The 17,562-nt window shown below is 37.8% G+C and overlaps 1 protein-coding gene across 2 annotated transcripts in view; it reads right to left on the reverse strand.

Moving 5' to 3' along the window:
• LOC132380139 (protoheme IX farnesyltransferase, mitochondrial) overlaps nt 1–17,562 on the reverse strand; it is a 136,757-nt gene that overhangs the window by 12,703 nt on the left and 106,492 nt on the right. For both annotated transcript variants that reach the window (XM_059948751.1, XM_059948752.1), the window contains 2 exons: nt 15,442–15,512; nt 2,773–3,005 (listed from right to left, as the gene is read on the reverse strand). In XM_059948751.1, coding sequence (XP_059804734.1) covers nt 2,773–3,005; nt 15,442–15,512 — 304 coding nt within the window. The remainder of the gene's footprint in view (nt 1–2,772; nt 3,006–15,441; nt 15,513–17,562) is intronic.

The following is a 17,562-nucleotide window of genomic DNA, read 5'->3' on the forward strand; positions in this document are numbered from 1 at the left end:
AATGTAAGGGTGTCTAATGAAATGAATATAATGGAATTTAGCAAAACACAAAACTTCTTCTAAATGAAATGAAGATGGGGTTGTATTTGTGGAATCTAAAGTAATAAGACTATTCAACGACTTTCAGAAATCTGTAAATATAGATCAGTAACAATCTAATTTTAATTTTGTCCTGGTGTGGCTTCCTCTTCTGGTCATTAAAATTTTTTATAAGGGATGACACACTTGCCAGATAAACAGTTTCATAACATATACAGTCTTAAGAAAGAAGGTAATGTCTCCATTTTATAAAACCTTGGTCAAACATTAGCTGAAGTACTGTGTGTGGTTCTCGTCACCAAGGTTTCAGAAGGAGATGGTGGTGTTGTAGAGGGTGCAGAGGAGACTTACCTGGTATGGAGCAGTTCAGTTAGGAACAGAGAATGAACAATCAACATCCTTTTTCCCTTTGAGTGGAGGAGGTAAAGACAGGACTGCATTGAAGTATAAAATGAGGGGTACAAACAGGAAAGACCCGGAGAACTTTTCTCCATATCAAAGGTAGATAAAACTAGAGGACACACGTTTCGGGCAAGGGTGATAAATTTTGAGCAGGTTCCTTCTTCAGACAGAGAGTATAAGTACTTGTAATGCACTGCCTAAGTGGCTGATGCTAAATTACTGACAGAATTTAATACGATTATGAATACTTGAATCATTTAAGCATAAGAGGTTATGTACCATGTGCTGGGTGGTGATGTTCATGTGGAAGGGTGCCCACTGGGCCGAGTCCATACTGTGCGATTCTGCTAACAGTAGAAACTAATGGCAGAAAATACAGAGCAATTGCAGCAAACTATGAATTGTTATTGCGGTAACCCCCACAGGAAGATAAAAATTATTTTCTGTAATTACTCTCTGACTATCTTTTTATGGTTCACAGCATGTAGGTGCCAAGATGCATAAGGGTCATTAGCCCTGTTTACATTAACAAATGGAATGAGTATCTGATCAACGAGGTTGACCAATCTTGAAACTGCCCTGTTTATATTAGTGTCTCGGATGACAGATTACGACAGATTGACTTGGAAGTATGTCAGAGACACAATATGTTGGCATTTGCCGAGCTTCACTCTTCCCTGGTAGCTCAAAGGCCATCGCAGTGCGACTACAAGTGGTAGCAGTTTATTTAACACTTATTCTCATGTCAAAATATGACTAAACGCAGGGAAGGAAAATGCTAATACAATCATATGCTGTGTGTAATGTTGAATTGGGGTGGAATGAATTGGAATGTAACCCTGATTTTAAATAACTTACATCTGCTGAAATAAGTTTTGACATTACTTCATCACATTAGCTGCATTTGATTATAAGTACCTACTCAGAGATATTTAATGAATGCTATTTTAAATTAGAGTCCCTGTCCTGGTATTGCATTCACCTTGTGAGTTAGTGATTTGAATGAATCACAATTTGTTTACACTTGTCAGCTGGGGAACTTTGCTCAGATCTAGAGAGAGAAGTATAGACAATTCCACTGAAATCTGCCTTTGTCTTTTAAACAGCATTCTGGCAGAGGTCACTATAATGCAAAAAAAACTTGTTTAAAACAATGTTTTGAACCCACCTTCCAACAAACACTGAAGTGTGTATATGCCTGCCAGCAACTAATGGTACAACTGGGCCAAAACCCCTTCATTAATCCCCTTTGGACAAAGTAATGTTGAAGTAGAAATTTTCTAAACTAAATTGAAAATTGCAGCAGCTTTGTGTATCATTAATATCTGAGATAAAACATTGGTCACTGGAATACTGGTAATCTGAGGCCACCAAAGATGCATCCTCTTCCACAGTGCCACCACCCACCATGAGAAAATCTCTTTATCTGATGGTCAATTAATGATAAGGGTCAGCACATATCCACTGGGACAGGGTTAAATCAGTACTGGGTGGTTTGCACATTTGTTATAAGCCTTTAAAATGTGCTTCTTCAGATTTGGTTTAGCAATAATGTTACATTTAGCATTGACAATCATGTCAAGTGTATTCTATGATTTGAATTTATGTCAGGAAAATATTCATTCATCTCAGTGGCTGTAGACATTGTTTATCTCCAATTAAACCTTTGTGCCGGAAAAAAGTCAGGTTTGGAAATAATCATGAACTATCACGTTGATCCGCATAGGAACAGATGCCCAACGACATCCGGCACAAATAACCAAATGCAGTCTAATTAGTTTAAATAATAAAACTGTCAGTTGTTTAATGTACAGCAAACAACTGAATTACTACAACACAATAATGTGAACACTGATGGTAGCTCTGTCTCACGAGGGGCAGCTACTTGAAAATATGGCTACACCAATTGAATAAGTATCTAACAAAATATAATTCATATTACTAAAATAAACATATCTCCACAAGAAGGAAGCTCACCAGCTATTTGTTATTCATCTCTCCAGAGTGGTACAACAAGAAGTTCCTTCACTGTATCATCTAATTTGATTCAATTTATTTTTCAATCAACTTGCAAATAAAGAACTTCCCAGTACAAGATTATTCACCACTGAACATTGTTACAGTATGTCTATCTGCTATGATCTAAAGAACAGCCATGTCAGATCACGGGGGGTTTATTTTCCCCTGCAGTCTGCTCATCTCAAGATGATGATTCATATTTACCACTGATTTAAGTGATGTGTTTTCACAAAATCAGATTTCTGTAGGATCAATGCACATCTTTATTCTTCCCCGAGAACGTTTGGAAGACAGACTGGATAAAGGACTTACCTGGACCGAAGCCGCCAGTTGCTGCTGTCCAGCCCATGACTGGAGGGATAGCTCCGACCATAGAGCCGACCCAGGTGTTGAGAATACTCAACCGTTTCAGTGGGGTGTAGCAGCAGGTGTAGAGGAAAATGTTAAAGGCACCCAATGCTCCAGTCAGTGGGTTAACTCCAAGTCCCAATATTGCTATACCAGGCACACTGCAGGCGAGTGCAAAGGATACAGCGTGGAGAGGACTGTGGGTTTAAAAAAAAACACATGGCTCATCAAACTGGATATGTAATTCTTAGATATTAAGAAAAAAAGATATCTTTCTTAAGATTTCTGTGATATATAACTGCTAGCAATACATAATAAATTAGAAACATTCCTTTGCTGCCTGCCCATCCCTCTGCCATCTCATGACACGAGATACTTTTGTCAGCTACTGGTTTCTTGTCTGTGATTATGAATATTCTGTTGCACTAGTCCAGCTTTCTTTGACAACTATTAATTTCCTTATTAAGGGTGAGTATGATGGTATGCAATGAACTAACAAACAAGTGTTTCTTAAGCAAACTGACTGCATTAAAATGAATTAATTGTAAGGAGTGTACCCATGTTCCTAGCAGTCTTCTAAAATTAAGTACATCCCTTGTTTATCAGCTCAAATCTGCAGGAACCTCTAGAAGAGGATATTTCACTAATGATCTGTCTCCACGTGACAGACGTTTGTTCTTAATGAGGCTGATTGAATACAAACTCAACAGTAATTAAATAGACTGTAGGTTCCTCACAAATGGTGACAAATCATTGTACTTGTTTGTTTATTCAAGGTTCTGTAATTTTCAGCAGTGTATACTCAAATCATACTTCCAACTACATGACAATGAATAGTTATACTGTCTTGTAGAAATACAACTATAAATTCCATTGTTTTTGAGTTTATTAAGTGAGAAGCTGAGTCAAAAAGACAAGATGGGTTCCAGATTCAGCCGATTCCAGCTGCCCAGTTTCAATTCTCAGACCTGAGCCACACAAGATTCTGCTTAATTTGCAGCTTGTACAATGACATTAGGTGCCAGGGATTCATTTTTGTTTTGAATCTATAGCCCAGAGACTCTGGTCTGCTTTGCAGCAATGGTAAAAGTTTCTCAGTTGATATGCTTTTATTATATTTCTAGATGATGGACCTTACACAGGTGGTGCCTGTGTGTATTTTTTTAATGTTGGGTGGCTGTTGCATCAAGGCCCAAACAAACAGGAAGCCAAGATATGCTGCACGCTTTCACTCTCTCCCTCTCCCTTGTATTGGAAAAATAACCAAAGAGAATGGGATTTATGACTGTATCAGAGCTTAGCCATTGAAAACTTGCTGATCTGCAACTATCATAATAAAGAAATCCATATTTTTCACAAAAATAGGAAAACCCTGTATTACATTACCATATAAAACCATGACATATGATTTAGAAATAAACAGTTTCAAACTCAAAGAACCTTTCAAGGATTCTAAAACTATGTTCATACTGTAAAAAATCAGCAATACACTTTTCAACAATATTCATTGCAAAGCAGATAATATAATTAAATATTAGTAATACAACCTTCAGTTACAAAGAATCTCGATGAAATGGAGTATGAGATTATTTCAACAAAGAAACAAGAGACCAGCAACCTCTTTGAGGTAAATATTGATGACTATATTTGTTACGTAAGGCTCTTAGGGTCATATGTTGTTGCTTCACAACGAAATAGCAAAAGCAGGTTCCGGTGCACAGCTAGGTATCACCTCCAATCATTGTCCTGCATGAAGCCCAGGAATATTTTGGAGTTTTACCAAGCTGTCAAACGAGGATTGTCAACAACTTTAAGCAAATTAAAAATGGCTATGGAAGGGTGCAAAGATAGAGATGATGATTTAGCACAACCGCTTATGCTTTATCATAGCAGGACAAGTCACTAACTTTTAAACCAGCAAAAAGGAATTAAATTATACTTCAACTCACTTAAAAGGTGATTTCTGGACCAGGAAGCACTTTACAGCACGGCTTTCTGCATTGCAGTGTTTTTAAAGTTTGTTAAAGTTTGCTTTTGTACTTTTATGTGAGATTTGGATTCTAGATTACATAATATTTAAACATTGTGAAAGATCTGAACAGTTAGATGAAAGAATAAAATTTAATTTTTTTTTATTTGGTGATGCTCTGAAGGAAAGCTAATGAGATGAAATGATAAACAGAAATGAAATCTTAGGTAATATTTGCTAATTCCTCCCAGAAGGCTGCTTTATCAGACTGGGAGACAGAGAACTTATTTTCTCTTTTGTCTAAGCTCTGATTTGGAGAACTGATAGAATGAGAAGAGTAGAAGAAAGTTTATAAGGTAAGCAGTTTGGAAAGCTCATTGAACTTTAACATGTTCTTTTAGAAACATAGAAAACCTACAGCACAATACAGGCCCTTCGGCCCACAAAGTTGTGTCGAACAATACCCTACCTCAGAAATTACTAGGCTTACCTATACCCCTCTATTTTACTAAGCTCCATGTACCTATCTAAAATCCTCTTAAAGGACCCTATAGTATCCGCCTCCACCACTGTTGACAGCAGCCTATTCCACGCACTCACCACTCTCTGCGTAAAAAGCTTACCCCTGACATCTCCTCTATACCTACTCCCAAGCACCTTAAAACTGTGCTCTCTTGTGGCAGCCATTTCAGTCCTGGGAAAAAGCTTCTGACTATCCACACAATCAATGCCTCTGTTCGTTTGACCTGAAGCTAAGGCTTATGTGATGCTCAACTCTTAGAGAATTGTTCTTGCAGATGATTGACAGAATGATACTATGAAAGAAAGATGAAAAATAAGTTTCATAACATCTAGGATATTTCAAAAAATGGTCTTCAAAGTTTCAGTTCTCATTCAACAAATTCCAATTGTTGATCAAACTCTGCCGTATGCGAATTATTTCACCATGGAATAATGAGTTTTCCTTGTGTGATTGACTCCCAAATTAAAGCCAACTAACAGGAAATTATATATTTTTGCCCAGTTCTGACCTATTTACATTTAATCTATCTGGGCGGCATTCAAATTCCCAATAAACAAAATGGATTATGGTATTAATATCAAAAGTGGTTAACATATTCTACAGACATCAGCTGAGAGGAAAAGTGCAACAGAGACAATAACTAGAATGGTAAACTTCATGCCTCTTTATTCTGTACAAATTCTAAACTTAAGAACCTTCAAGACTTGTAATTGCCACTTCCAAATGGAAAGCAGATCAGACTAAACTATCTTCAGACAAGTCTCCTCAAAGAACTCTTGTAACAGGCATGAATGCTAGTTGAGGTTTCTACTTAATACTTCATCAAACATAATAGCAACTTAAACAGAATCAACGTGAAACAGACAGGTTAGAATAAACATTAATATGATGGTCACAGGAATAAAATGCCATAAAAAGGAAAAGGCCCTTTCACTACATTCAGTCTTTATGGTTGAGGAATGGGATTCAATTTGAAACTGGAGGAGATGTTTGTGGAAAACATTAATAAACATTACTTTTAACAACTTCATAAATCATTTTTTATTAATAAGACTAAACTGTCCTCTTCAATATATCATTCTCAAGCCTTGAAACATGGCATTTTGAAATGTGGCCTTATGGGAATAGATAGTAAGCACATTTATTGAAGATTGTATAATTTATTTATTTGGATTTTGTGATGACTATTTCCCAAAGTACTACACATGTTACTTAAGAGTATATCATATTGAAAATGATAATCAAATAACATACTTGGCAGATCTGAGGCCTTTATATCCTCCCTAAACTGCGCTGACCAGAATTGGATGTGATTTTCAAGATACACTGAACCAGTGTCTTATAAATATTCAACATAATTTCTTTGCTAACGAACTCCACAATTTTACTTGAGAAATCCCAAATCTCCTGTTACTTTGTGAATACTTTTTCAAGCTCCCCTACCACCTTCAAGACATATAATCCAGTTCTCTCGGATCATGCATTCATTTTAGAATTAAGATCACAGTGCTTCTCCTTTTTTCCTTACTCCCACTAAGGTGGATCATTCTTCCGCATCTAACTTTACCCATCTCATATATTTGTATCAAAATCATTTATAGAATAGAGGAGACTGGAAACAAAATAACTGGAATGTAGTTAAGACCATAAGTCCTGGGAGCAGAAATAAACCATTTGGCCCATCGAGTATGCTCTGTCATTCCATCAAGGCTGATTTATTGTCCCTTCCAACTCCATTCTTCTACTTTCTCTCCATAACCTTTGATGCCCTTACTAGTTAAGCCTTTGCTTTGAGACTTGGTCTCTATGCTAGCCTTTGGCAATGAATTCCATGGATTCACCACCCTCTGGCTGAAACAACTCCTCCTCAGCTCTGTCCCAAAAGAATGTCCCTCTATTCTGAGGCTGTGCCCTCTGGTCCTGGACCCCCAATACGGGAGACATTCTCTCCACATCCACTCTGTCTGGGCCTTACAACATATGATAAATTTCAATGAGGTCCCCTGTCATTTGTTTGAACTCCAGCGAGTACAGACACAGAGCCTTTCAATGCTCCCCATACATTAACTCTTTCATTCCCGTAATCATTCTTGTGATTTCTGTACCTTCTCCAATGCCACCACATCTTTTTTTTATATATAAGCAACCAAAATTGCTCACATTACTTCAATTGCAGTTTGGTCAATCTTAACTAATTGCGGTCTTAATTACACACACTAACCTCCTTCAATCTTTTGAATTCTACCATCATTCTCGTCAATTTTTATTTATTGTATTGTTAGTCAGAGCAGAGCAGGCCTTATGGCCTTTTGAGGTGCGCTGCCCAGCAACCCCCAACTACCCTACTTTAACCCTAACATAATCACGGGACAACTTACAATGACCAATTAACTTACCATACGCGTGAGTTTGGACTGTAGAATGAAACAGAAGTACCCGTGGAAAGCCCACACATTGTGTGGGGAAGGACATACAGACTACTTTCTTTCCAAACTTTGAAATTCTGTCCTTCACACTTAAGCCTAAGTCCTTAATTTATTTTTTAAGAAAACAGTAATCCAAAAATATAACTGTGGGGAACTGCATGCTTTCTTCCATCCTGAAAAATGACCTTCAATCTAACCTATCCTGTGGTCAAACACAGCCAATAACTACTGTATACACTGAATAACAATGCACTAATGGCTGTTCTCCAAATATGTCTGCAAAATTTAACTAAATAAAAAACAGCAGAGTTGTGTATTATGTTTGGGCATTTTAAGATGCATTTATTCTAAAAGTATAGCTTTGATGCAAACTAATTATAATTCATATTTACATTCAGTGGCCACTTTATTAGGCACACCTGCTTGTTAATGCAAATATCTAATCAGCCAATCATGTGGCATCAATTCAGTGCATAAAAGCATACAGACATAGTGAAGAAGTTCATTGTTGATCAGCCTAAACATCAGAATGGCAAAGAAATGTGATCTGCGTGACACTGACTGTGAAATGACTTTTGTTGTCAGACGGGGTGATTTGAGTATCTCAGAACCTGTTGATCTTCTGGGATTTTCACATACAACAGTCTCTGGAGTTTACAAAGTGAGAAAAGAATAAAACATTCAGTGCACGGATACTCTGTGTGTGAAAACGCTTTGTTAATGAGAGAGACCAGAGGACAATGACCAGACTGGTTCAAGATGGCAGGAAGGCGACAGCAACTCAAATTATAACAGCTGTATGCAGGAAAGCATCTTGGAATGGGCAAACCTTAGAGAGGTTGGGCTACAGCGCAGAGGGCCATAAACATACACTCAGTGACCACTTAATTAGGTACAGGAAGTACCTTATAAAGTGGCCACTGAGTGTATATGATTGTTGAAGTTCCAAAATGCTGGTGTGGAATTAGTACATGAATTCCCTCTGAAAGATCTCATCCCGCTTCACTCTAGTATCAAGTGAAGTTTGTTACCAAAGTGAGGTGAAGGTTCTACTAGACTGTATTACTGAACTGACTTTGTTTCTTACATCCTTCACGTACATGAGGAGTAAAAGTCTTTATGTTACGTCTCCGTCTAAACGTGCAATGTACAATCATAGTAATTTATAATAAATAGAACAGTCAGTGTAATATAGAGAATACTCAAATCAGCGTGAGTTTATCAGTCTGGTGGCCTGGTGGAAGAAGCTGTCCCGGAGCCTGTTGGTCCTGGCTTTTATGCTGTGGTACCGATTCCCGGATGGTAGCAGCTGGAAATAGATTGTGGTTGGGATGACTTGGGTCCCCAATGATCCTACAGGTTTTATAACCTGTCCTTGTAAATGTCCTCGATCATGGGAAGTACACAACTACAGATGCGCTGGGCTGTCCACACCACTCTCTGCAGAGTCCTGTGATTGAGGGAAGTACAGTTCCCATACCAGTCAGTGATGCAGCCAGTCAGGATGCTCTCAATTGTGCCCCTGTAGAAAGTTCTTAGGATTTGGGGGCCCTTATGTAACTTCCTCAACCATCTGAGGTGAAAGAGGTGCTGTTGTGCCTTTTTCACCACACAGTTGGTGTGTACAGACCATGTGAGGTCCTCAGCGATGTGAATGCCAAGGAACTTGAAGCTGTTTACCCTCTCAATCCCAGATCGATTGATGTCAATAGGGGTTATGTCTCCATTCATGCTGTATTCCATAACCAGCTCCTTTGTTTTTGTGACACCACTGTGTCAGAGAGCTGACTTCTTCCCCGTAGGCCAACTCGTCAATATTTGAGATAAGGCCAATCAATATAGTGTAGTCGGAAAACTGAATTAGCGGACTGGAGCTGTGGGTGGCGATACAGTCATGGGTATGCAGGGAGTAAAGGAGGGGACTCAGTACGTGGCCCTGAGGGGCTCCTGTATTGAGATTCTGAGGGTTGGAGGTGAGGGAGCCCACTCTTACAACACGCTGGTGATCTGACAGCAAGTCCAGGATCCAGCTGCACAAGGCAGGGTCAAAGCTGAGGTCTCTGAGCTTGCTGTCGAGCCTGGATGGAACTATGGTGTTGAATGCTGAACTGTAGTCCAAGAACAGCATTCTCACATAAACATCCTTCTTCTCCAGATGTGTAAGGACAGTGTGTAGAGCAGTGGCTATTGCGTCATCTGTCGATTGGTTCTCAGTAGGCAAATCGTAGGGGGTTTTAGGATTTAACATTTATTATATGTATATTTAATTAACTTTACTGAAGAAACCAAATGATTAATATTAGGTTCTAGCAAATGTGTGGATAAATATTTGGATTCCAATTTTTACAGTTGGTGAATTGAGATGTATTGAAATGGTCCCACAGAAACCTGAGGCGAAAGGGAAGTGAGAAGACTGAATTGCGAGTCAATTCCAGCTTGCACTTGTATTCCTGTCTTAAGTTGAACAAACATACAGTGGATTCCAATTAATTGGGACACATCAGGACCAGTACATTTTGGTCCAATTAAGCAGCTGCCCCAACTAGCATAGTTTCATTGAAATAGTTAAAAAGGCTTATAAAAGATAAATTACTGTTTAACCGGGTAACAAACTACGTATTTACAAACTCCATTTCCAGAAAAGTTGGGATATTTTCCAAAATGCAATAAAAACAAAAATCTGTGATATGTTAATTCACGTGAACCTTTATTTAACTGACAAAGGTACAAAGAAAAGATTTTCAATAGTTTTACTGACCAATTTAATTGTATTTTGTAAATATACACAAATTTAGAATTTGATGGCTGCAACACACTCAACAATAGTTGGGACAGAATTAAAATAAAATTGAAAAGTACACAGAATATTCAAGTAACACTGGTTTGGAAGACTCCACATTAAGCAGGCTAATTGGTAGCAGGTGAGGTATCATGACTGGATATAAAAGTAGTGTCCAGCAAAGGTTCAGTCTTTGCAAGCAAGGATGGGTTGTGGCTCACCCCTTTGTGCCAAAATTTGTGAGAGAATTGTTAGTCAGTTCAAAAGGAACATTTCCCAACACAAGATTGCACAGAATTTAGGTCTTTCAACATCTACAGTACATAATATTGTGAAAAGATTTAGAGAATTCAGAGACATCTCAGTGCAAGGTCGGAAACCACTGTTGAATGCGCGTGATCTTCGAGCCCTCAGGCAGCACTGCCTAAGAAACCATCATGTTACTGTGACAAATACAGCCACCTGGGCTCGGGAGCACTTTGGAAAACCATTGTCACTTAACACAGTCCGTCGCTGCATCCAGAAATGCAACTTGAAACTGTATTACACAAGGAGGAAGCCATACTTCAACTCTATGCAGAAACATCGGCGAGTTCCCTGGGCCCGAGCTCATCTCAGATGGACTGAAAGACTGTGGAACCGTGTACTGTGGTCAGGTGAGTCCACATTTCAGCTAGTTTTCAGAAAAAATGGGCGTTGAGTTCTCCGTGCCAAAGATGAAAACGACCATCCTGATTGTTATCAGTGAAAGGTGCAAAAGCCAGCATCTGTGATGGTATAGGGGTGCATCAGTGCCCACGGCATGGGTGAGTTGCATGTATGTGAAGGTACCATTGACTCTGAGGCGTATATTAGGATTTTAGAGAGACATATGTTGCCATCAAGGTGACATCTCTTCCCGGGACGTCCATGCTTATTTCAGCAGGACAATACCAGACCATATTCTGCACGGGCTACAACAGCGTGGCTTTGTAGACACAGAGTGCGTGTGCTTGATTGGCCTGCTGCCAGTCCAGATCTATCTCCTATTGAAAATGTATGGCGCATCATGAAGAGGAGAATCAGACAACGGAGACCACAGACTGTTGAGCAGCGGAAGTCTTATATCAAGCAAGAATGGGCAAAATTTCCAATTGCAAATCTACTACAATTAGTATCCTCAGTTCCAAAACAATTAAAAAGTGTTATTAAAAGGAAAGGTGATGTATCACAATGGTAAACATGCCTCTGTCCCAACTTTTGTTGAGTGTGTTGCAGCCATCAAATTCTAAATTTGTGTATATTTACAAAACAATTAAGTTGGTCAGTAAAACTATTGAAAATCTTTTCTTTGTACTTTTGTCAGTTAAATAAAGATTCACATGAATTAACATATCACAGATTTTTGTTTTTATTGCATTTTGGAAAATATCCCAACTTTTCTGGAAATGGGGTTTGTAAATGAAATACAGAAAAAAATTAGAGCGCTGCTAATATTACTACAGTACCAAAAAAAACTATGTATTCATTCTTAAAATTTATCAATGGAGGAATTCATCCAGCATACACTGCCATGTTCTTCTGATTGACTGTAAATGAACAAAATCAGCGCAGATGCTTAGTGCAGAAAGTCGATCCATTATGCGATCATTGCTTTCTTTGAACCTGATAGTGTTGCACGTTTGTGGCCAAGGGAACCATTTGGCGTGGCACAATAAAAAAACAGGCAGGTTTCATTGGCATTGTAGATAACATTTGCTCAAAATTTTGAAGCAAGTAAGGGAGTTTTGCAGATTTCCATGTTTCTGCATCGACAACATCAGCACCACCTTTCTCACCGTATGCTTTCTTGAATTCCATATGGTGTCAACACTTCCAAGGAGAGAACCAACCATCTATTGCTTTAAAATCTTCGTGACCAGCTTCTTAGCTAGCTCCTATGACTTGGGTTTTCTTTTTAACATTGGTCCACTGACATACACACCTCAACCAGTTACAGTGGAAAACCATTTTTGAGGTCCTCTTCAACATCTGGATCCTTACCTTCATGCTTTCAATTTTGGGATGTTCTATGTTGTCCCTATTATTCTTGCAGTTTATCTTGCAGAGGTATCAAATGTGTAATTGTAGATTTCAGCATTCCAGTTAGCTCTGCCAGCTGACAATAAGTGGTGTTAGGTGGATGGCTTTTAATTTGGTCCAGTAGGATTAGTTTTTCGGCTAGTGTCATATCTTTATGTGGCACCTTGGTAAGGGTCTGATCATTTTTAAAGTAAAAATAAAAAATTAAATTATCAAAAGCTACTGGTTTTGGAATCGATGTCCATCAGCCCAAAACAGATACCATAACACAAACACACAGAACTGATACTATTTAAAAATTGTTCGCTCTGACCACGGTGTAGTGTCTACCAGCCAAACAAGCACCCGTGACTAATGCTAGCTTGAAACTGTTCGGAAACAGTCTCCTGCCCCAATGAAGTGGCATGGTGTCCCAAATAAACAAAGGGAATACCAACTATTTTCTTGAATAGTTTTTGTTCTTTATAAATTGTCCAGAATAAGCAGCTGCCCTGATTAACCGATAACCCAATGATCCTGAATTCACTGTATTTGGAAAACTTCAGACACACGAAATGAGATTTTCTTTTGCTGTCTTACGAAAGGTGAACTGAAGTGGCAGTGCTGGGAAAAAGGTTACATTATTTACAATTAACCTGAGTTTTTATTTTAGCACGTTTTACTTGGTAGTTTTTACTTCTTTACTTTTCCCAGTGAAGTAAAGTTCAAAAAATTCAAAGAATTTCCTTGAGAAGTGGAGGAACAAACACAATACATTGTTTTGACCACCCGCAAAAAAAAATTAATAAGACACTCACAAATAAGCCGAACAGGTGTATATGCTGTGTCTTACTATTGTGCGTCTGTATCAAAAATATAAAAAACTAAGGGATCTTGATGTTAAGTTCCAGTGCTCTCAAAACCTCAGATTTTTACACATTAATCTTGCACGCATGCTAATGACTCTTCACATTTCAAGGCATTCTTTCGTGTTTTTTTCCCCAAGGCTGGTGGGGGTGGGGAGAGGACGAATGCATCCAGAGGTGTACAATGCAGATTTCCAACTCATTAATTGCAAGCTTGAAGATTTGATGGATTTCTCTATGTTATACCTCACACTGAGTGAGGAAACATCCCAGATGCTCATCTGTAAACCTGGAGTCATGGTGCAATTTGCTAAATGAAGGCTCCATCTGTTTTTGTTGAGGAGCTGAGAAGAAAGATGGTATCCTAATGGAGCTGTCTCCACTGCCGCTCTCATCTTCCTTCAGAGGTCAAGCTGAGTTAATTTTATAGAACTATACCACTGTATGCTTCTCTTACTAATGTACAATTCAACACATTAGTGGTTTATAAGTATGTTTATCTTAAATTCCAAAAGCAGACAGATAGATGTAATTTATGTCAGCAGATCCAAATCTGAAATTTTCTATATGCCATATTTAAAACTTTGTGAATATTAGCAAAATCACAAGGCACATTCAGTGAATGTACAAAAAGAATTCACACTGAACTCTTTCATCTGAACATCCAGGAGAGTGTCAGGTTTATTAAAAAATTTAAAAAATCTAGGCCAGTCTGCATTTTAACAGAAGACTGGCATTTCAGAAACTATTTAATTGATTGTTTTTCCCCTATAATGGGAGAGACTTGATATCAATACTTTAAATTGCTCTGTGGGGAGTAAGTAGCTTGAGAAACATTATGTGGCACAGAAGACATGAATATACAGTGGGAGGTTAATGCTCCTATTACTTGCATTTTCCCCCCAAACTATCGCCAAAAAGAAATTATCCTGGTTAATATTGTCAGTGTGGTGTAGGATTGGAGGCATGTTATATTCTTGCTTCAAAAACTTAGTTTTATGAAGTCAATTGCTGTAAGCCTGCGAGGCACACTATAATACAGCACTGCTACAATATAGGAAGTTAAGCAATGTCAGTTAGGGATGGATTTCCAGGCAAATGTCCTTTGATAAAGTTACCCAAAAAAGATCTTATCTAGCTCTTGAAAATATTTCAGTACCCTAGCATTTTTGGGTGTGGAGAAAAGGAGTTCTAAATATCACTTTTTAAAGAAATAATTTCACCTCTACATAGTCCAGCAGTCATTTTATTCATCTTCTCTTGAGGAACTAGGTGAGGATTTTTGTTCTGCAATCCTCACTGAAGATTCAGTTTCTCTGGATTTATTTGACTAAATCAATTTAATTTAAACATCTCAATTAGACAGATACTTGCTAAACACATGACAATGCATGCCAAGTCTATTTAATCTGCCTTCAAAATCAAATCATTTAAACTTTGATATTATTGAGTAAAGTTCTGCATTATTAGCATTTGAGGTGCATAATGTCTTAAAGTGAACAAAATTGCTCTGGAGGCAATTCAACCATTCTGTGTGGAGCTACAGAATAACCCAGTCTCTTTTGTATTCAACCCTTGCAAAGAAAGGCCAACAGTACATGAGCCTTTTTGATTAGTTTTTGTGCCTGTAGGGTCGCTTTTAGTGATCTGTTCACAGGCAACTAAATACCTCTTAGCTTCTTACAACTCTTAATTTCTCATCAAAAACAAAAACACCTACTATTAGCGCAGGTAACTTTAACACCAGAAAATGTTTCATTACATGGAATTACTGAATTCTCATTACATGCAATTGCTGAACCTAATGCTATATGGAGGTTGTTCAGAGACAACTAAAGCAATTTTCTATTTTTTCTCCACATCCATGATGTTTGTAACAGCGTGCAAAAGAGACCAAAGTTCCTTCGTTTCATAGTTTGCATTATCATACTGTACAGTTAGCCAAAACCATTTCCAAATCTACAAATCCTTTAAAAAAAATCTGCTGGAATTGTTAAAAGGAACAAACACAGTGGTGGAAAGGGACTAACCTAATCTGCCCTCTGACAAGGGGCCGGTTTTTTGTCCTATTCATGTTTGAGTCAAAGGGCACCTCGAAGAACTGCAAAAAAGCACAAAACACTGTTAGGCACTATTAGAGTATAAATCCTATAAAATAATTTTGTATCTAATCTAGAAGATTAAAGTGTTCTGAAAAAATCCATTTTCAGAACACATCCATAAATTAAACCTGTAATCATGCACAATAATAGAATACGGAGTAATATTTTCATAACACAGTAAGCTTTTAAAGAAGTAAAGACAACAACAAACTATGGGCACTTTACCATTGATTTCCAGTTTGAAGAACCACAAGAAATCCAGAGTTATTATTTAACACATTCCAGCAGTACATGAAAATCATATTAAGGAAAATAATGTGACTTTTATATTCCCTTCTCTGCTATATCCCTCACTAGTTATCACTTGCTAGGGTGTCCAAGGTGGACTAATAAAGGGGATTTGGACAGGATTCATGATGGCATAAAGCATTAACCATTGTTTTCAATGCAAATCAAGCAAGATATATAATAGCAAAAATATTGGAAGATACACAAGACATTCACCATTGATAAAGTTGGCCCAAAATTAATGATATTTTGTCCATGGTGTTACATCTGTATCAATAGTTGGGGAAGAAATTCAATCCCATCATCTCCTATTTTTACTACACACTAAGCCCCCAACCTCAGAAAATACCATCATAATTAAAATCAACCAAACGTGATGGAAATAAATGTCTTTCATAAAATAAATAAATATCAGTTACAATTAGGCAGGGGGACATTGATGCAATTCGCAAAGGAGGTACAACAGCAGCACTGCTTTATTAGGAGTTTGAGGAAATTTCATATGTCACAAAGAATTTTGCATATTTCTACAGACATACAGTGGAGAGCATTCTGACTGGGCGCATCACAGTCTGGTATGGAGGCTTGAATGCACAGGATTGCAAGAGGCTGTCGAGGATTGTAGCCTCAACCAGCTCCATCACAGACACAACCCTCCTCACCATCTAAGAGATCTTCAAGAGGCAGAGCCTCAAGAAAGCAACATCCATCATTAAGGAACTTCACCATCCAGAACATGCCCTTTCTTAATACAACCATCAAGTAGAAGGTAGAGGTGCTTGAAGAACCAATCTCAATGATTCAGGAACAATTTGTTCTCCTCCATCATCTGATTACTAAACAGTCCATGAACTCATGAATGCTACCTCATTATTCCTTTTGTTTTGTACAATTTACTTAGTAACTTAGAGCAATTTTATCTTTGCATTGTATTGCTGCTGTAAAACAGCAAATTTCATGTTATTTAAGACAATGATAATTAACCTTATTCTGATTCTGCAATAAACAGGCTAGATGAAATGCTAAAAAAATTAATGCAACAACTTTTTGTAAGGCTAACACAGTTATTTTGTAATTTGAATAGTATAACTTAATCACTGTAACAGAAATCCCTACAGCATAGTAAAATAGTGCAGTTGAGAGTTTGTGAGTTAAATGAACACGGAGAAAAGCTGGATTTGAGCAAAGTTGAGGCTGATTTTATATTATGATATGAGCTTTCTTTGACTGGGCCATCTGGCCAAAAATTCCCATGCAATAAAATTAACAATGCAAATGTAAAGTTCCCGAAATTTCCTAAGATTAATGACTATTCCAGCAAGATTACTTTCAGACTGATGTCAGCCGTGAAAGATGCATGAGCACGGGTTCTGGTTCAATTGAAAATTAAGTTTAATTATTATAAATTCTTTCTAAGATCTAGCAGAGGTACAATGGACAATGAACCTTCAGCACTTTATGTTCTATACAATTCAGTTTGCAATTTTTACCACTGTTTATTATGATAAACACAAACAAATCACCAAATGCAATTTCTTAAATAAAGCATGCAGACAAGAATGAAATTGATCTGCTTTCCAATCTGAAATCATATACTACTTGGCTTTAGCTGCACTTAACTTTCACACTTGTCCTTTCAAGATCTTGTGCCAGGTCAGTTGGGTGTACAAAATGTGTATCCTACTAGCAGTACTGTATAGGTTTTAAAGGAATCCTAAAAGGCACGCTAATCTCAAGGTCCAGGCAAACCCAGATGGGTTC

This window comes from Hypanus sabinus, chromosome 23 (genome assembly GCF_030144855.1).
Source record: "Hypanus sabinus isolate sHypSab1 chromosome 23, sHypSab1.hap1, whole genome shotgun sequence".
NCBI classification, from domain to species: Eukaryota; Metazoa; Chordata; class Chondrichthyes; order Myliobatiformes; family Dasyatidae; genus Hypanus; species Hypanus sabinus.